The 21,767-nt window shown below is 38.9% G+C and overlaps 1 protein-coding gene across 1 annotated transcript; it reads left to right on the top strand.

The window, feature by feature from the left end:
- Positions 1 to 9,862: 9,862 nt before the first annotated feature.
- On the top strand, positions 9,863 to 11,293 carry LOC138869330 (uncharacterized). The gene is made up of 2 exons (XM_070146941.1): positions 9,863 to 10,234; positions 10,922 to 11,293. The coding sequence occupies exons 1-2, from the start codon at positions 9,863 to 9,865 to the stop codon at positions 11,291 to 11,293; spliced, it is 744 nt and encodes a 247-aa protein (XP_070003042.1).
- Positions 11,294 to 21,767: the final 10,474 nt, after the last annotated feature.

The following is a 21,767-nucleotide window of genomic DNA, read 5'->3' on the forward strand; positions in this document are numbered from 1 at the left end:
AGCAACCGCTATCCTAGCAGGAGCGACCTTGCTCTAGTTCCTTCAACTGTCTCAAACCTTAACCGCTCACCATAGCCTCTCTTGCATCCTGTGTCTGTTCTTTCAATGACTTCATCGGTATATTCCGCCAATGAATCTAGAACTACACATGGCCTGATTCCGGTAAGACCAGGGATATGTAGGCAACTCAAGACCAGAGTCCGGCCTATGTCTTTCAAAACATCCCTTCCGATCAAAATTGACCATCCTTTCTTTACCCGAAAACTCTTTCATCCTTCCCGGGTAAAGATGGACAGCTGCTGATACCCAATTTTTCCTCATATGTTATATATATATATATATATATATATATATATATATATATATATATATATATATATACACTTTCAAAATAGCACATATTCAATTATAATCATGCATAAGCATTTTTATAATTTTTCTATAATTTTTAAAAGCTCCAAATCGATTTATTCCTTCTCTTTTTATTTATAAAAATTTCCAATAATTATGTTTCAAATTATTTTTGTGGTGATTTAGTCATCTAAATTCTTTATTTATGCCAAAATAGTGTTTAAACATTTTTAATGCATTTTTTATAATTATATTTACATTTTTAGGCTAAATTGCACATCTTGCAATAATAGCCCTACTAATGCATAATTGCATTATTCATACATAAAATGGTATTTTATATTTTTAAAATGTTAAACAACTATTTTAAATTATTTTAGTACACTAAAATAATTTTTGGAAATCATTTATTATTTTTATAAATTATATAGTTATTACAAGTGGCTATTTAAAATCTGGCCTATTTTATTTCAATTTCAGCCCTATTCCGACCCAATACCAGCCCAATTTTTAATTAAAATTACCCATTCCAAACACTGAAGACCCGATCCAGTCCCAATACCCTTTAATCTCGGTCGTTGATCATAAAGATCAACGGTCACAAACGACCCTTCCTAAAATAAACCAAAAGACCCCCCAAACCCTATCATTCTACACTATCTGTCGCCGTGAAACCCCTCTCCTCTCTCAAACTCTCTGTAACCTAACCCTAATCAAACCTCACTGACACTCACCTATGGCTATCTACGACGGTTTCTCACCACCTCCCAGGCCTCCAATGGCCTTTCTCACGTTATTCTTGCCATCTCCAGGGACCTCAAGGGAACAAGGCTAGTTTGCTTGCATCTATGGCTCATTTATCGCCTGTTTCAGGCCATTCCAGTGTGATTCCAAGTAAGATCGTCCTATATTGAATATGATCTATGGGTTTCTAAGCATGTTTTTTCACCTCTATACGGTTCTCTTCGAAACCCTAATTTCTTTTTCTGAACCTCTTAGATCTGTGCAGATCTGAGAGGATTTGGACTCGTTTCATATGAGTTTTACAACAACCTTGATTTTCTTTACAAGAATCATATGATTTTAAAGTGTTTTTCATCTTTTTTCTAAACTAGGGTTTCCGAAAATTTCTTTTACAAAATGTTTGATGATTTTTTGAATGTTTAATCTTCTACTTCTTATGTGTTTTGACTGATTTTGTAAACCTTAACTCGCTTGTACTAAAAGCCCTAATTTTTAACGTTATTCGTCTGGTTTTCTGAGTATTGGTATACTGATTGTGTTCTTGTGATTCCTCGTGATTTTCTTGTCCTAATATGCCTCTACTGAATTTCTTAGTTCAACCTTTTACTGATTCTATATGCTTGTGTTCATCCTAACTATTCATGTTAAGACCTATATCTTTGAATCAATGTCGTTTTAACTATTTGTTTCGTTAAAATTACTTGTTGAATCCTGACTATTTATTTCTTACCTTATTTTATTTGCTAAACTTGTGACTCTATACGTGATTTTCTCCTTGACTATTCTGAAATTCTTATTCCCTGATTTGATTTGAACTCTTTTCCTTATCAAACTTTGATTCTTATTTTTGATTGAACCCTTTGCTTTAATTAGCTTTCCCCTTGCCTTATTTGTTATTTGCTGATCTTTATTGATTGTTACCTTAATTGAAACTTCTATTCATTTACTCCTAATTACCTACTCTATACCCGAACCTTACTTGATTCTTTTCCTTAAATATCAAGTATGCTTTTACCGTTGATTTGATTATCCCTTGATTAAGGGGAAGACTTGTTGATTTTTACATGTGATTGATTCCCTGAATCTCTCTAATTGCTACTTAATTGATCCAATACCTTATTTTGCTAAGCTTTTGACTATATAAACTCTCTCCTATTCTCACTTCAATAACGAACAATAGTTCGAAAAACCACTACTCTTTACACTCTAAAGGCTCTCTTTCTGCTCTATTTGCTAATTGTGATATTTGTCATTCTAGCCGGCTACAAGCCAAGGCTGGAAGTTGCACACTACCTTTTTCACATCTTGTACTTTTCATTCTTCAAACCTATGTGTTTAGTTACTGCTTTAGTTCATATGGCTTAAGTCTGTTCATGTTTCTGTCTACTGCTTATCCAAGCATGTCTAATACTGCCCAGTCAAACCTATGATTAATATGTTTCCACTTTATTTGCATGTTTGCTGTCTTGATTAACATGTCTGCATAGGTAACTTAAGCCTATTTGGACTAATTAATGTCCTTCCTAAACTCTGTTTCTATATATTTAGCATGCCTCCATTGTTAATACTTGCCCAGCATGCTCATTCAAGTCCTTGCCTTTTATATTTCATTCCTACTAAGTCGGTCAATCCCTTTAAAGTAATTCTAACTGTGTGATGCATGTTTCTACTGTGATCTTTGCTGCATATGTGGAACCCCCTCAAAACTCCCTATGTCCTGTCGTTATTATGCTCCATTAAAGGATACCCTCTACGTTCCCAACTCCTATCCCCTTTGTGTGAAAGTTTTTCCTGAAACTTGTACTATGACTTGGTTCTGATTGCCAATTGTTTTCTTCACACTTTTCCTCAAATTGTTTCAGCACTAATGGTTTTCAAAAGTTCTTTTTTAGTCTTAAGACCTTTCTATTAAACTCTTTCAACTGTTATGCACTTCCACTTATTCTTGGAATACTAGGTTCTGCCCCTATGATATGTGTACTGCCTTGAGATCCTTGAGATTTCTCTAAACTCTGGCATGTCAGAGCTGGCCTTTCCACACTGCACCTAAATTAGTTATTATTTTAGAAAAAGTCTAGGCGTGAGCACTGCCCGGGATCCTTGAGGTCCTTAGGGAACTCTGACATACCTAGACATGAAATTGGCTATGGAACTTTGGCATTTGAGGCAGTTGGAGGCTTGGAAGTAATTTGGGCCTATTGCAGGCTCCATATAGATTAACTCCTATTTATTTATGTATTTTTATTTAATTTATTGGTTTGTAATAATTATTATAAACAACAGTGGGGTGATTAGTGAAAAGGGAGGGTAGTATATTATTGTGGTTAAATTGGGTAGATACCATGCCTATAGGGTCGTGTTGATTCAAATGTATTTGCTATGTTAGCTTTACTTCCATAATATTAGAAACCATGTCTATATGATCTAAATGGATTTAATAATAGAGGTCATGCCTATAGGGTTAAAATCAGCATTATAATTAGACATCATGCCTATAACGTGTAAAGTAATTGAAGTTCAGTTTTCATTACAGCGTGTATTCAAATTCGTATCCCTAGAAATCATGCCTATAGGTTCAAAGTCAGCTTTTAATACTTAGATACCATGCCTATAAGAATTGAAATCACCTCTAATAGAAATCATGCCCTTGGAACTTAAAACCAGTTTAGTTAAATAAATCCGTTTAATTCACGTTTGTTTATTCTGAATTGGGTTAATCAATTAATCTGTCGCTTCTTTAATAAGTTTTCAAACGTTGTCTTAAATTAATACTGCTAGAAAGCATGCCTATAGGATCTTGAGTTATCGTTGAAAAATCATTTTACTGTTTTACTGCATTTTTAATCAATATAGATATCATGCTTTTAGGACACCACTGTTATTCGTTTAGGCAAGCCTATAGGGAGATTAAAGTACTGCAACTATAAAACTGCACTTTAAAACTGCTCGTATTCACAGGTCTAAAATCAGTAGGTCTTTGACACTTCAGTCTTAATTTAATGTTGTATACTCCCTGCTCACTAGATATCATGTTCTAGGATTTTCGATTAAATGCTTGACTGTTGTTTTGAAGACGTGCACTTACTTGTTATATTTGTGGAGGTGACTGTGGGCCAGTAATTTTTTTCTTTAAATGCAGTCCTAATTGTTTTTGATTGACGCCTAGACTTTTATCCTTTAAACCTTAGGAAGTTCTAGAACTACCCAAATTAAAGGTCTTAAATACCTCCAGGGCCACGAGGAAGGGACGGGTAGTGCACACATAGGACATTTTTCCAAGGTTACTAGAACGCTTTAGGCTATGACCAATGGGAGGAAATTGGGTAGTAAAGGATATGATGACTACGCGCTAATGTCAAGTGTAGCCCCTCATTGAGGAGTGATTACCGGGCATTGTGTGGGGTGATCCTGTAGGCTAACCAACCTAGGACCCATATTTCCCAATTCCCGATGTTTAAACCTTACTTTTCTTTATATATGTGCAACTTGTTCGAACCTTTTCCCCTGTTCCATTACTTGAGTCATATATGTGCTTAACATGCCTTTATTTGCAAGTATGTGTTTAAAAGGACTAATTCACATAAGTATAATTTCGGCCAGGACCTACCGTTGTGGACCGAGAGGGGTGCCTAACACCTTCCCCTCAAGGTTATTTTGAGCCCTTACCCTATATCTCTGGTAATGCAAACTAGTCTAAGAGTTAATCGCTCTAGGTGCCCTAACGCACCATAATCCGTTAGGTGGCAACCCTTCAAAATACCCAAATCTCAAAAGGAAATGAGTTATTACCCCCATGAACATCGAAACCTAGACTTTCTCCACGAAGGAAAAAAGGGGGCGCGACACCTGCTATTATGATTGAACACATGCAAAAAGTAGCAACCTTCAAGGATGGTAATCATGGCCTTCCTTATGGGTTTCTGCTTACGCGAGTGTTTAAGTTCTTCAAGGTGCCGCTGAGGCAAGGCAAGGTAGGAACTAAGAAGCGAACTTTCTCATAGACAACGTTGGAAGAATGCAAGTGCATAGAAAAGAATGGAGGGGGGGTAGGAAGTACTTCAACCATCTCACAGCTCATTAATGCTCAAAATAGTGCAACTGAGGAGATTCGCCGGTTGAAGGCTAGGAATGCTATCCTGGAAGGTCAGCAAGCGCAAGAGGTTTCGACGTCAAATGATAAAGTAGCTCGTTTGATAAAAGAGAATGCTGATCTCAGGGTGCAAGTAGAGAACCTGAAAGCAAAATTGCTCAATGAGCAAAAGTCGGCCAATGCCCAAATAGATCTAGTTCTCCAAACACTTGCTGCAGCCTTCAAGCCCTCTACTCATAGTGCCCCCTAAGTACCCCTTCAGTGACCAGTTTCTGGAATGTTCTTTTAAGTTTTTTTTTTGCAAATGTTTTGTTTTATTTTTTTGATGTGGTTGGGATGAAATAGTACTGCTCCTATCTTTAACAGTCCAATTTTGCCTTTTCTTTTTAAGCAAAGGCATATATTTCTATCAATATAAAATCTATCCTCTTTTGTTATCTCATTGCTTGAATTTTATGCTTCTCTTCTCTATCATGTTGTGTGTACATATGTGGCATGAGTTAGCTCGGCTAGACTTCTTTATGCTGTTTGACTGCTGGTGTCTTTTTAATAATGCCAAAAGGGGGAATAAATAAATAAGTGTAGAGATAAAATGTTCAAAAAGGAGGAAGGCATAAAGTCAGGGGGAACTTGTGAGCTCCTGGTACTTTATCTGGTTCTTGTTACTTTATCTGGTTCTCCTTGCTCTAGATACACGTTATCAATGTTTAAGTTTGTCATCATCAAAAAAGGGGGAAATTGATAGGTTTTCAATGTCTTTGCCTTATGTTTTGATGATCTAACAATCTTACTATCAAGGATTAGTTAGGGAACCTGACACACTTGGGCTACACTGCAAGTTAACGGATTCCAGCTAAATGTGAACTGCCATAGCTTCAGGAGATAGAGAAACGAACAAGGACCTGATACCCTTGTGGTTCCCTCATAGCAGTACGAAGTCAATTGGACACAACTGGAAGCGACGTGACTGCCTGCACTATTTCTGCCTGCACTACACTATTTCTAGTGCACTGCACTGTTTCCAGTGGCCACTTATCTTTTGACCAACTAAAGTGCTCACATCATTCAAGTGATGTCATCAAGGTGTATCAACAAGGAGTTTATATCAAAACATCACTTGAACACTTCTGACATTCGTTCAAGCTTTTTGTAAAACTATGAAATTAATTCTCACGAGCTTGAAGAACAAAGTTAAATGCTACTACGGACCAGTTCCTAAAGTTAGTATTTTGTTGTCCTTAATTGAGTTGTAACTTTGTGATTGTTATTATTGTATCTCCTAAATTTCTTAGCTAGAAGCATTGATTAGGAACCCTCTTGTAAAATCCGTAAACTCTTTGAGTTTATGTTGTGACTAGGTTTAGTCATAAGTTAAAGTCTTTGTAACTAGAGAGTGACAAAGTGGCTTGTGGTAAGAGTATCAAAAGTTAATTGAGTTGAATTCTTTGTAATGGAGTCATTACAAAGTGGCTTGTAATAGGTGTTTACAGTTAGTGAAGTTGAAAGCCTACAGGTGTAGGTCATGGTTTTTGTCCCCTTGAGTTGAGATTTTTCCACGTAAAAATCCCATGTCTTATTTACTTACTGTTTTATTAGCATTCTCAGTACAACCTCATAGAGGACCATGTACTCTACTGTTTGGTGGACTCATACAAACTAACACAAGGGCATACCTACTGCTGAACCTATGCGAACTGGGGAATTTTCCACGTAAAAATCCCGTGTCTTATTTACTTACTGTTTTAGGTTTATTTGCTTTTTCAAACGATAAGGCCAAGTACCATTAGTGACTTATCTTATTTAGTGTCTTTTTAGATTCATCTATTTTTACATTAATGAAAATAGGCAATTACTGTCACTAAAATTCTCCAAATCTATTTGTCGCTAGGCCTACCTCGGGCACAATGAGTCTCCCAAATTAGGACGCGAATTTACATTCTCGCAATATGTGTTTAAATACTGCAAACACTTTCAGAATCATCGCCGACTTGTTTACCTTTTGATTTTCTTTATTTTATTATTCCCATCCCCTGAGATTGATTCGCACATACTAGCATCATCAACATATCACACCAGATCTAGAGGCCCTCCACCTCCTTCTCCTCCGAGTAATCCAAAAAGCAGAGGAAAGGCTAAGATGGATGACTTGAGTGGTATACGAAAAGAAAATGCTGAGAATGTTGAAACTTCAGATGGTCGAAGTACTCCGGCCCAAAATGATTTGGTCCTACGATTGGAGCAGAAAATACTGGAGTTACAAGGAGAACTTGAGCAGGTCCGCAACTTGGCAAACCTCTCTCTCACTCTGAACGTCCCAGACGTTAACCAATAAAATGCCCAAAACCCAGCACCTCCTCAAAATACACCAAACCAACGTCCACAAAATCCTCCCGCACCCCATCAATACCCCACACCACCTCAAAATCCCAATCCTCTACTGGTACCAACTTCTCCACAACACCATCATCAACCAACCCAGTACCCATAAACCACTACCTATCACACTCCTCAGAACACACTACAACATATTACCGATCCTCAAAACTCGACCAACGATCACCACTACACCCAAATCCCTAGCACCCACAAAAACAACCCCATCTACGTGGAAACCCTACCTCACTCCACTCAACTAATCTCCTATACACCAGAATCCATTAAGAAGGACCTGCTCATCAAGAACATGGCTGAAGAGCTAAAGAAGTTGACAAGTCGAGCGCAGGGTGTTGAAGGAGGTAAAGGGATAGAAGGTTTGAACTACGAGGATTTATGCATACAACTGCCAGAGGGTTACAAACCTCCCAAGTTCGAAATGCTTGATAGAACGGGTGTTCCCAAGGTTCATCTGAGAACTTATTATGACAAGCTCATGGGGGTCGGAAAAGATGAAAGGATCGAATGAATCTCTTCATAAGAAGTCTTACCGGAGATGCCCTGTCCTGGTACATAAGCCAGAATCCTAAGAAATGGACCGATTAGGTGAATATGACATCAGACTTTATAGGCCAATTCAGGTTTAATACGGAGAATACACTGGATGTCTTCTATATTCAAAACCTAAAGAAGAAGCCAACTGAGGTCTTCCACGAGTATGCTACTCGGTGGAGGTCGGAAGCAGCTAAGGTCAGACTAGCATTAGACGAGGAATAGATAAACAAGTTCTTTGTCAGGGCACATGACCCGCAGTATTATGAAAGTCTAATGGTCATTGAGAATCATAAGTTCTCCGATATCATCAAACTCGGGGAAAAGGATTGAAGAGGGTATTAAAAACGGGATGGTGACAAATTTTGAGGCACTGCAGGACAAGAACAAAACATTGCAATCTGGTGGAATATCAAAGAAAAAAGAAGTAGGGGCAGTAATGGTGGCCCAACGCCCAAAGTCTCCACTCACATACCAAACACCTCCACCTACATACCAAGCCTCACCTCCCAGATATTCTCAACCTGCCACCGCCTATCACACTTATAACACCCAGTCAACCTACTATCATTCACCTCCAGCTTGTTCAAATTACCAGAAACCCCGACCTAATTTTGATCGCAAACCACCCAGACAATACACCACCATTACTGAACCCATCGACCAGCTGTACGAAAGATTAAAGGCTGCTGGTTATGTCACCCTTATTCCCCTGTGGCAATGGAGAATTCATCTCAATGGGTCAACCCGAATAAAATCTGTGCATATCATTCTAGTATGAAAGGGCACACCATTGACGAGTGCTGGACATTGAAATATAAGATTCAGTCATTGACTGATAACAAGGTCATACATGCAAAGGAAGTTGCACCCAAAATCTGCAACAATCCTCTTCCAGATCATATGGGCGAAGGGATAAATGTGATAGAAACTGATGAGGAGTGGGATCCCGATGGATCAATTGGACTTATAAAAGAGGGCGACGATCCTAAGAAGCCTGCAGTCACGCTCAATCCTATTGTGGTCTAGGTACAATCGCCAGTTGAGGTTCAGGTAATCGCATTGGTTCTATTTGAGGTAGAAGTAACACCACCTGCAGCCACACCTGTCCCATTTGAGGTAGAAGTGGCCACACCTTTCACAATGACAATAACAACTACACCTCCTTTCAAGTCCAATGCTATACCTTGGAATTACGTTGCCGAAGCTAGGTGAAAGGGAAAAGAAAAGATGGAAGAATCTGGTGCCTCACAAGGGATGACTAGAACTAGAAGGATCTATACACTCGAAAATTTAGGAGGATCAAGAAAGGAGGCTACTACCAAACAACCTGTCATTGAAACTGGACCGGACGATCTTTGGAGGAAAGTACAGGCGAGGGAATACTCTGTCGTCGATCATTTAAACAAGACCCCCGCCCAGATATCTATCCTATCACTATTGCAAAATTCAGAGGCGCATAAAAGTACTCTGATGAAGGTGTTGAATGAAGCTTATATGCCCAACAATATCACCAGTGGATAGATGGACAACATGGTAGGGCAACTACTAGAGAGTCACAAGATCACCTTCCACGAGGATGAACTACCGCTTGAAGGGTTAAGTCACAACAGGGCACTGCATATCACGGTACAGTTTGAAGACAAATTCATTGGCAGGGTCCTAATAGATGGGGGTTCAAGCCTCATCATTTGTCCATTGACTACTCTAAAAAGATTGGGCAAAGATTTCCATGAGATACGGGCAGGAAGTATGAACGTGAAAGCATTTGATGGGTCTCAAAGGGCAACGATTGGGGATATTAATCTTTGTCTGCAGATGGGACCAACTTGGTTCGATGTTGAGTTCCAAGTACTAGACATATCAGCTACATACAATCTTCTATTGGGTCGACCTTGGATATATGTCGTTGGGGCCGTGGCTTCCACGCTACACCAGGCCATGAAGTTCGAATGGAACTATCAGGAAATAATTATTCATGGAGATGGAAGTAACCCCATTTACACTAGTCAAACTATCCCGGTTATCGAGAATAGAAGGTTGGGTGGAGAAACTTATCACCACATTGAACATGTCAACGCAGTTGAGAAGGACAAGTCGTGGAGTAACAAAATAGAAAGCTGGGTATGAACTCGGCAAAGGGCTTGGGAAGGAACTTCAGGGCATTACCAAACCGATACAGCTGAAACGTCACGGCACAACTTTTGGTATGGGATATCCGTACACATGGCAAGAATATGATGATTGGTCGCTTTCATGGCTTGGTCCTTATTACCCTCTTGAGCAGTCGGTACAATACCTAAGTCAGACTTTCCCCCAGGCCTATATGGGGATCTGCGGAGGAAGAAGCTTTGGCTGGGTTGAGAAACTTGTTCCTGGACGACGAAAATATTGATTGCAATGTGATAATTGAGGAGGGGAGGAAGAAGGCCTCACCATTTAGACTGTGGAGAAAGGAGTTGTTCTCAAGAATTGGATTGCCACACCATCCCGGGCTCGCCGAATTCCTGGGTAGCTTGGCAATCAACCTGACTTGTCTTAATAGACACTCTAGGCATTTAAGATATTTTTAGTATTTTGTTTTAAAGACGCAGTTTGTTTCGAAATAATTGCTCGAGTCATCGAATCGTACCTATTTTGGATATTTTCAAATTTAATTAATGCATTGCTATTTATTATTCATTATTATCTTTCACATTTTCCTTCTACAACGTTATTATTACTTTTCCTGATGAATCGATGACTGTGACATGTAATGAGACAACACAATAAAAGGATAGTGACTCAGAAGAAGAAGATGAAATACCTGAGGAAGATGTCAGAGAAGTTGAGAACTTTGAGAACAAACCTAAGTCCAACCTGGACGAAACCGGAGCAATCAATTTGGAAGACGCCAAAACCATCAAGGAGACTTGCATAAGCATTCACTTATCACCATCAGAGAAGGAAGAATACACCCGTTTCTTGAAAGAGTATGAGGATATTTTTTCATGGTCATATGATGACATGACCGGTCTGAGCACATCCATAGTGGCTCATAAGTTGCCTACCAATCCAATGTGTCCACCAGTGAAGCCGAAACTCAAAAAATTCAAACCAGAAATGAGCGTGAAAATCAAGGAGGAAGTCACTAAGCAGATCAAAGACAAAGTCCTCAGGGTATTTGAGTACCTAACCTGGTAAGCCAACATCGTACCAGTTCCGAAGAAAGATGGGAAAGTTAGGGTTTGTGTTGACTACCGAGATTTAAATAGAGTAAGTCCCAAGGACGATTTCCCATTGCCAAATATACACATCCTGATCGATAATTGCTTCAAGCATGAACTCCAATCCTTTGTATATTGCTTCGCGGGTTATCACCAGATCTGGATGGACGAAGAAGACGTAGAGAAAATAGCTTTCATTACACCGTGGAGAGTGTACTGCTACAAGATGATGCCATTAGGTCTAAAGAATGCTAGGTCTACTTACATGAGATCCATGACAACCATCTTCCATAATATGATACACAAGGAAATAGAGGTTTATGTTGACGATGTCATCATCAAATCCAAGAGGGCCACAAATCACATAGCAGACTTGAGAAAGTTCTTTGACAAGCAGGTACAATCTAAAACTGAACCCCGCAAAATGTGCATTCGGGGTTCCCGCAGGAAAACTATTGGGATTCATTATCAGTATCTAAGGAATCGAGTTGGACCCATCCAAAGTTAAGGCTATCCAAGAATTACCACCACCAAAAAGCAAAAAGGACGTGATGAGCTTCCTAGGAGGCCTCAACTACATCAGCCGCTTAATAGCACAATCCACGGTAATATGTGAACCCATCTTCAAAATATTGAGGAAAGATACTGAAACCAGTTGGACCGAGGACTGTCAGAAGGCTTTTGACAAATCAAGGAATACCTGTCTACACCGCCAGTCCTAGTCCTGCCAGAACGTGGGCGACCTTTTCTACTCTATCTATCCGTATTAAATGGAGCTTTCAGATGTGTTTTGGGACAACATGATAAGACAGGAAGAAAGGAGCAAGCCATATACTATTTGAGTAAGAAGTTCACACCTTATGAAGCACAATACTCTCAGCTGGAACGTACTTGCTTTGCTTTGACCTGGACAACTCAGAAATTGAGGCATTACTTTTGTGCCTATACCACATACCTCATATCTAGGATGGACCCTCTGAAGTACATATTTCAGAATCCCATGCCAACCGGGAAGTTAGCGAAGTGGAAGATATTGTTAAGTGAGTTCGATATCATCTATGTAATTTAGAAGGCGGTCAAAGGACAAACATTGGCAGACTATCTTGCTGAAAATCCTATGGGTGGAAATACGAACCATTAAAAACGTATATTTCCAATGAAGAAGTATCATTCATAGGAGATGACATTGCTAAAGCCTACGATGGTTTGAGAATGTTCTTCGATGGGGCTGCACACTTCAAAGGAGTGGGAATTGGAGTAGTTTTGGTATCAAAAACATGTCAACATTACGCGGTATCCGTAGAGCTTAGATTTCTATGCACCAACAATATGGTAGAATATGAGGCTTGCATCATGGGGCTCAATTTGGCCATCAATATGAATATGCAAGAGTTACTGGTAATTGGCGATTCGAATCTTCTGGTACATCAGGTTCAAGGAGAATGGGCTACGAAAAACACCAAGATACTACCATACTTGTATCATGTGCAAGAATTAATGAAGAGGTTCACAAAGATAGAATTCAAACATGTTCCAAGAGTCCAGAACGAGTTTGCAGACGCACTGTCCACCTTGTCATCAATGATACAACATCCAGATAAGAATTTCATCGATCACATCCCGGTAAGAATCCATAATCAACTGGCTTACTGTGCTTATGTTGAAGAAGAAACAGATAGAAAACCTTGGTTCCACGATATCAAAGAATATTTGGCAAAAGGAGAATATCCAGAACAGGCAAACCATGCTCAGAAATGCACACTAGGGAGGATGTCCAATCATTTATTCCAAAGCGGAGGGACCCTGTATAGAAAAACTCCTGATCTGGGGTTGTTAAGGTTTGTTGACGCAAAGGAGGCTTCCAGATTGCTAGAGGAGATACATGCCACAACTTGCGGACCCCATATAAATGGTTTTGTTCTAGCCAAGAAAATACTCAAATATGGATACTTTTGGATGACCATAGAAACGGATTGCATCTTGTACGTCCAGAAATGCCACGAATGCCAACTACATGCAGACATGATAAGGGTACCACCAAATAAGCTCAATGCAACAAGTGAACCTTGGCCTTTTGTTGCCTGGGAATAGATGTCATTGGTCCAATCGAGCCTATCGCTTCTAACGGGCACCAGTTCAATTTAGTGGCTATTGACTATTTCACAAAATGGGTAGAGGCTGTATCTTACAAAGCTGTAACCAAGAAAGTCGTCGCAGATTTTGTCAAGGATCGTATTGTTTGCCGATTTGGGGTTCCCGAGTCCATTATCACTGATAATGCCGCCAACCTCAGCAATGACCTGATGAAAGCCATGTGTGAAACCTTCAAAATAAAGCACAAGAACTCTATAACATACATGCCTCAAATGAATGGAGTCGTGGAAGCTGCCAATAAGAACATCAAGAAGATACTGAGAAAGATGGTAGAAAATCACAAACAATGGCACGAGAAGTTACCTTATGCCCTATTGGGATACCGCACTACGGTCCGCACATCAACTGGGGCAACTCCCTATTTACTGGTTTATGGTACCAAAGCTGTCATTCCAGCCGAGGTAGAAATTCCTTCTTTAAGGATCACACAGGAAGCCGAACTCATTGATGCAGAATAGATAAGGAGCCGCTATGAGAAACTAGACCTCATAGACGGAAAAAGAATGAACTCAGTATGTCACAGTCAGCTTTATCAGAACAGAATGTCCAGAGCTTTCAACAAAAGTGTCAGACCAAGACAATTTGCACCGGGGCAGCTGGTACTGAAGCGGATCTTCCCGCATCAGAATAAAGCCAAAGAAAAATTTTTACCCAACTGGCAAGGTCCTTACATAGTTCACCAGGTGCTAACAGGAGGAGCACTCATACTTGTAGAAATGGACGAAAAAGTTTGGCCAAAACCTATCAATTCAGATGCAGGCAAGAGATACTATGCTTAGATTGTTTGCATTCATTCATCTGATGTAACTGAACTACGCTTGATCTGATTCCCATTTAAGAGGGGATACATAGGCAACCCTGCGGGTTCGGTCATATCCTAATAAAATCTTCATTTCCCTCAGAACTAGTAATTGGGCAGAATTTTGAGGACCCTCAAAATTCTGGATCAAGTCCAGCCGACGCCATCATATGCAAGACAGTCAGAAATTGGTTAAGTAACTGGGGTAGAATTTTGAGAAGGATTCTCAAAATTCCGGTGCAAATCAAACAAACTTCGTTGCACGCAGAACGACTGAAGGACCACTCACCAAATTGGGGCAGAATTTTGAGGAGGACCCTCAAAATTCTAACACAAAAGAGACGCAATGTCTCTAAAAGTGTTACAGTCATTAGTTCATATAATTTACTTGATATTACATACCATTATGTTTCTAAATTAACTCTATTTCACCAAACAAGTGCATATTTTCTGAAAACATTATATCTATGGTAGTTAGGTATTACCTAGGACGACTCGAATAGGGCCTCCAGAGCAAAGCAAAGCAAAGCAAGCAGACAAAGGCACGAACCAACCTCCCTCCCTTACAAAACTCATGATTTTTCTTTGGATGCAGGCACAATGAACATAACAGGAGTATCCGCAAATATACATGTATCAAAATCACTAACAATCAGGCCATCAGACGCAAGTATATCTCCAACTAAGAAATATTCTACTCCTATCTACTGCTTGTTCACTGCATAAGGCTAAGCATTGACTTCTCTCTGCATGAGACTAAGCCCTATCTCAAGTATTGCATGAGGCTAAGCCCTGCCTCCGTATTTGCATAATGCTAAGCATTGCCTTCTCTTTGCCTGAGACTAAGCCCTGTCTCAAATCTTGCATGAGGCTAAGCCCTGCCTCTATATTTGCATAAGGCTAAGGATTGCCTTCTCTTTGCATGAGACTAAGCCCTGTCTTAAGTCTTGCATGAGGCTAAGCCCTGCCTCCACATTTGCACAAGGCTAAGCATTGCCTTCTCTTTGCATGAGACTATGCCCTGTCTCAAATCTTGCATAAGGCTAAGCCTTGCCTCCGTATTTGCGTAAGGTTTAGCATTGCCTTCTCTTTGCATGAGACTAAGCCCTGCCTCCTTATTTGTATAAGGCTAAGTACTGCCTTCTCTTTGCATGAGACTAAGCCTTGTCTCAAGTCTTGCATGAGGCTAAGCCCTGCCTCCGTATTTGCATAAGGCTAAGCATTGCCTTCTCTTTGCATGAGACTAATCCCTATCTCAAATCTTGCATGAGGCTAAGACTTGCCTCCCTATTTGCATAAGGCTAAGCATTGCCTTCTCTTTGCATGAGACTATGCCTTGTCTCAAGTCTTGTATGAGGCTAAGCCCTGCCTCCATATTTGCATAAGGCTAAGCGCTGCCTTCTCATGAGATTAAGCTTTGTATCCCTCTGCATAATTATTTCCATGTTCTAAACCTTGCATTATCTTCTTCTCTCGGGGCTAAGCTCTACCCCAAAACTCTGTGCAAGACTAAGCTTTCTTGTTGTCTCCTTTGATATCATGTCTCTACATTTCATGGGCTGATGGATAGCCAATTTATCCAAAGACGTCATAGTCCGAAGGCATCATCCTCATAGCCTGAAGATACCATGTCATGGACTGAGGATCCCTCAATACTACACGTCATTATTCAAAGACGTCATGGTTCAGAGGCACCATTTTCATGGCCTGAGAACATCATTTCATGGCCTTTGAATCTTTTATCTCATGATTCATGGCCCGGGACGTCATGGTCTCCAAAGATAACCTTCATGGTCCAAAGGGAATTTGCATCATTTTTAAATTCTTGCAATAATCTATATACTTGCATGCATCGTATTTCAAGTTTTGTAGGAAATCTAGGCGGTAACCGTTCTTCAAATAGGAGCAACCTTCGCTCCGGTTTTCGCTTGTACCACTTACACTCTACCAATTAACCGATTCCCATTAATCACCCGTCTTTACTCTGTGATCGTTCAGATATCTGCCCTATGATACATCCGTTACAATTCCGACTCATATTCATAACTCAGCACAAACCCATCCGATACTACCCCTAACAAAAGAACCTTTTCTGAAACTTTCTACCATTCCTATAACAAATCGATCGGCCTCATTCACCGTTTGGTCCAGAACTACACATGGCCTAATTACTATAAAACCAGGGATATATAGGCAGCTTAGAGACCAGGGTGCAACCTCTATTTTTTTTTCAAAACATCCCATTCGGTCAAAATAGTTATTATTTCTTTACCCGAAAACTCTTTCATCCTTTCCGGGTAAAGAGGGGCAGTTGTTGATATCAAATTTTTCCCTCATATAATTTTAGAAATGCATATATATTTTCAAAATTGGGCATGAGCATCAACCGATGTTTTTTCATAATATTTTGTAATTTTAAAAGTATTTTAGTTAATTATTCTAGCATTTTATTATACAAATAATTACTAATTGCATCACAAGTGGCTTTATGATAATTTTCTTACTTAATTTTATCATTTATATTTATACTAAGCTTTAATTATTCCATGAATAGCCATATGTACATGTTAGGGTTATAATTGCAATAACTTTGCAATAATGGCCCATGTGTGCATAATTAACTTATTTCATAAGAAAATAACCTTTTGTATTTTTATAATATTAAGTAATTATTTTAAATCATTTTCATGTATAAAAATCATTTTTATCATTTAATTAACTATTTTTACAAATTATTTTATCAATTAATCGGGTACTTAACAAATAGCCTTTTTAATTTTGTTTAATTTCAGACCTAGCTCAAAACTACCTAGCCCAAATACCCCAACCCAATTCCTAACCCGCCTAACCCCCCTTAGATCAAATCCTGGTCGTTGATCTCATAAGATCAACGGTCTAGGATAATTACCTTTTTTAATTAACACCAACTACCCCTAACCCTAGTCACTTCTCTAATTCCGCCGCCCCCAAATCCCTTCCCTCCTCTCTTCTCTCTCAGACTCTCCCCTAACCCTAGCCGCCGTCACCGGAAAACCTTCCGTTCCATGGGGTTTCCCTTTGATTTTAGGCCCCAGCTAGCCTCTTACCTTCACTAGTTGTTCGATTTCTTCGTAGTTTGAAGGAATCTCAAAGAGATTCAACTCAGAGTTGACCTAGGATCTTCATTTTTTTTGATGAATCTGCCTCGTGTTCATCGCTATGTTTCTGAGTATTGTTATCTTTATGTTTATGGCTTGAACTCTGATTCTTAACTGGATTTTTCTCACCTCATTCCATTCTTCAAAACCCTCATCTCTCTCTACTTGAGTCTATTCAGATCCTTGTAGATCTGAAATGATTTTAAGTTTATCTGTTGTTTTCTTTAAAAAACCTTATGTTTTTCCTTATTACTAATCAATTTTAATGTTTCTCTAAAACTAGGGTTTCACTTCTTTGCGTTTCTGCAAAACTTTTCCAAAGAAGTTTGAGTGTTTGATTCTGTTACTCTTAGTTTGCTTGACTGTCTATGTTCTAAACCCTAGGGTTTCTGACTACTTCATTAGTTGTTTTGGTATTTGCCTGGTATTCCTTGTTTGTTAATTAGCAGAGATTAATTGATGTTATTTGACTATTTAGGGTTCGAAATTATATTATTCTGCTACTTTCTGGGTTTTTTTTGCCTATTTTCCTTATTTGTGACTCCTAATTAGTACTACTTGCCTTAATTACTTTATTATCCTGATTTCTAGGTTTTGAGTCATTCAAACCGACTTATAAATGTCCTATGACTTATTTCTTGCCTTATTTAAACCCCAATCTGGGCTGTTAATTGATTTTCCCTATTTTATGGGGTCTTTCCCAGATTCTTCTGTGTTAATTGATTGAGTTTAGCAGCCCCAATCAACGGGCTGATTTTATTTGTATACCTTACTTGTGAACTCTATTATTCTTTGCCTTATTTGCTTTACTCTGCTAAGTTCTATATAAACCCCATTCTGGTTACTTTCAAACATACGAACACACTCAGAAAGATGCAGAAACACACACAAAAACTCTTATTCACTCACACTCTCCATTTTAATTCTTTCTGTTACTTGTGTTTGCTGCACTGTCTAGCCGGCTAAAAGCCAAGGCTAGACTATTGGATTCAACTTGCCTTCACCCTCCTGTTTGCTATCTCTTAGCTGGTATGCCCCTATTTCTGTTATCATAATCTCTTCTATGTGCTACGTGTCTTAGTATACTTTTGCTTTGATACTTGTCTCCTAGCCATCTCTTTCTCAACTACAATGCTTCAGTTCCTATTCTCTATGACTTGCATGATTAGTTCACTCTAAACTTCAATATGTGCATGTTTATTATTACTTCTTGTTTATTTTAACTAGTATGCTTTAGTCTTGTTACCTATTTGTCCCATGTGGCTATGTGGTTAGTGTTCCAACATGCTTCTGTTCTACCCTATGTTTCTCTTAACCAGCATGACTTAAGTCCTATCCTGTTCTATATGATAGCATGTCCATGTTTTGCCCATGATAATGGTTTACTCATTCTGAAACTAGCATGTATAATTCCCACTGCCCCACCCTGTTCTGTATGGTAGTTTGATTAGTCATTTTGATTTCAGCACATTTCTTTGTTTAATACATGTCTATATGTTCACCTAGTAATAGTTAATGGACTAAGTCAATTCCAACCATGTGAAGCCTTGTTTGATTTCATTTTGACTCTGTTTTGTCTATGATTCCAGTGTTTCTGGTGATTGTAACTACTAGAATTCATGTCTGGACTCAATCTGTTAAATGTGGTTCTGTTTGTAGTTTTTGATCTTGTGACCTGTTTCTATTCACTTCTAAAAATCCAAACTATTTTTTCCTAAAACTACCTCCTACTTTTATATACTATTTTCAACTCCTACTCTTAGATATCTAGGGTCTCGCCCCTCTAGTGTGAGCACTGCCTAAGAGTCCATGAGACTCCTTCGAACTTTGACACGCTGGGGCTGGCTTTTCCAAACTTGTTTACAAAAATTATTTCTTTAAAAAGTTCTTGTGTGAGCATTGCACGGGGTCCCTGAGGCCCTTGAGAACTTTGACACACCAGAAGCTCATTTGGTGTAATATGGAATATTGGTGTGCTCCAGATCTGATTGAAGTCCTGACTTCCAGGTTGATTTTGGGCCTGCCAAGACTCCCTATAGTATAGTAATTTTCATTATGTAATTCATTTGTATTGGCCTATAATAACAATCTTTGTAAAACGGATATGGGGGTACATAGTAAAAAACTAGGAAGGGACTTTTATATCTTTGTTAGGGTTCGGGTAGAAACCATGCTCATAGGTGATTGCGATGATATTTATATGCATTAGAAACCATGTTATATGGTTTATCTCATTATGCTAAAATTTTCATACTTTGCCTCTTAGAAATCCTGCTTATATGATCTACATGTATTTTCAACTCAGCATGCACTAGTGACCATGTCCATAGGGTTCTGTTCATTTGATTAACCAATTTTCCTGGCGATGTGCTTAAGAATTTTGAACACCTGTGATTAATAGAAATCATGCCTAAAAGGTCTAAAAAATCAGTTTATGCATTTAGAAACCATGCTTATAGGATTTCAAAATCAGTTCCTGCATTTAGATATCATGCCTATAGGATTTCAAAAATCAGCTTCTGCATTTAGATATCATGCCCATAAGGTTTTCAAAATCAGTTTCTGCATTTGGATATCATGCCCATAAGGTTTTCAAAATCAGTTCCTGCATTTAGATATCATGCTTATAGGATTTCAAAAATCAGTTTCTGCATTTAGATATCATGCCCATAGGGTTTTAAAATCAGTTTCTGCATTTAGAAAGCATGCCTATAGGATTTAAAGATAAAATCTGCCTGTTAAAAAAATTAGTAGTTGATTTATGGCTGAGATGCCATGTCTATAGGGTTATGCCCAACGATCACTTAGGCAAGCCTGTAGGTTAACTAAAATTCTAGGTCTAAAATTGTGATTGCTTGTTTGATATATGCCCGGATTCAGAGTGTTAACAGAATCAGTAGGCAAACTGATAGGTACTCATATGCTCGCTTCAATAAAACTATTGTATATTCTGTTTATGCTCACTAGATATCCTACCTATAGGATCCTAAAATTATTTATTTGAACAGCGTGCATTTGTTTGTCTATTTGTGGAGGTTAACATGAGCCCACTTAATTGCTTCCTTATGTGATAATCCTATTTAACTTTTGTCTGCTGCTTAGTTTTCTCCTTTTAAACAACATAGGTGAGTCTAGAACCGCCTTAAATAAAGGTCCTAAACACTTCCAGGGCCAGAGGTAAGGGACGGGTAGTGCACGCATAGGGTACATACTAGATGTTATTAGAATGCTTAGGTAATAATCAAAAAGGGGAGGGTAATTGGGTAGTAAAAGGAAATGATGACCTGTGCGTTAATGCTATGTGTAGCACCCCAACTTGGGGACGATTACCAAGTATTGCACAGAAGTGATCCTATAGGCTAAATAACCTAGGACCCCTTTTTACTCCTCGTTTTAAAGTAATATCTGTTTGTTTATATGCTTATAAGACTAATTCTCTTAAATTGAGTTTGGCCGGGACCTACCATAGTGGACCTTGAGGGGTGTGTCGCGCCTCGTTTTTCCTCGTGGAGTCCGGGTTTCGACATTTTTGGGACAACTCCTTTCCTTTTAGGAATTGGGTATGAGAATTGAAGAGTCGCCACCTAACGGATTAAGGTGCGTAAAGGAACCTAGAACAAATAACTCATGTACTAGTTTACATTACTAGAGATTGGGTAAGGGCTCGAAATTACCTTGTGGGGAAGGTGTTAGGCACCCCTCGAGGTCCACAACGGTGGGTCCCGGCCAAACTCAATTTAAGTGAATTAGTCATAAGCAATTTAAACAAATAGAGATTATTTAAACGGGAATAAAGGGGGTCCTATGTTTATTAGCCTATAGGATCACTTCTGTGCAATACTCGGTAAACTTTCCTCAAATAGAGGTGTTACGCGTAGCATTAGCGCACATGTCATCATATCCTTCACTACCTGATTACCCTCCCCTTAATTATTGTTACCTAAGCATTCTAATAGCATCCAGTACGTGCCTTATGCGTGCATTACCCGTCCCTTGGTTGTGGCCCTGGAGGTGTTTAGGACCTCTATTTAAGAAAGTTCTAGACTCACTTATGTTGTTTTAAAAGGAGAAAACTAAGCGACAAAAAGGTCAAATAGGACTATCATATAAAGATGCAAGTAAGGGGATCATATTTACCTCCACAAATAAGCAAACAATTGCACGCCTCAAACAAATAGTTTTAAACGATTTAAAGTCCTACAGAAGGATATCTAGATGAACACAAAATATGAAGCAATTTCATTAAGGCGAGGCAATGAATACCTAATCAGTTTGCCTACTGATTTTATTACTTCCTGAATCTGGGCAGGTTTCAAGTAGCAGGAAAATAGAAATTTTAAACCCAGAATCCAATTAACCTA

Source organism: Nicotiana sylvestris, chromosome 5, assembly GCF_000393655.2.
Source record: "Nicotiana sylvestris chromosome 5, ASM39365v2, whole genome shotgun sequence".
NCBI lineage: Eukaryota > Viridiplantae > Streptophyta > Magnoliopsida > Solanales > Solanaceae > Nicotiana > Nicotiana sylvestris.

Excerpts from the sequence above, each read along its gene's own strand:
- LOC138869330 (XM_070146941.1), top strand. The coding sequence starts at position 9,863 with ATGAACGTGAAAGCATTTGATGGGTCTCAAAGGGCAACGATTGGGGAT. Across the intron at positions 10,235-10,921 it reads GTAACAAAATAGAAAGCTGG|GAAGATGTCAGAGAAGTTGA; the intron begins GTATGAACTCGG and ends GAAATACCTGAG.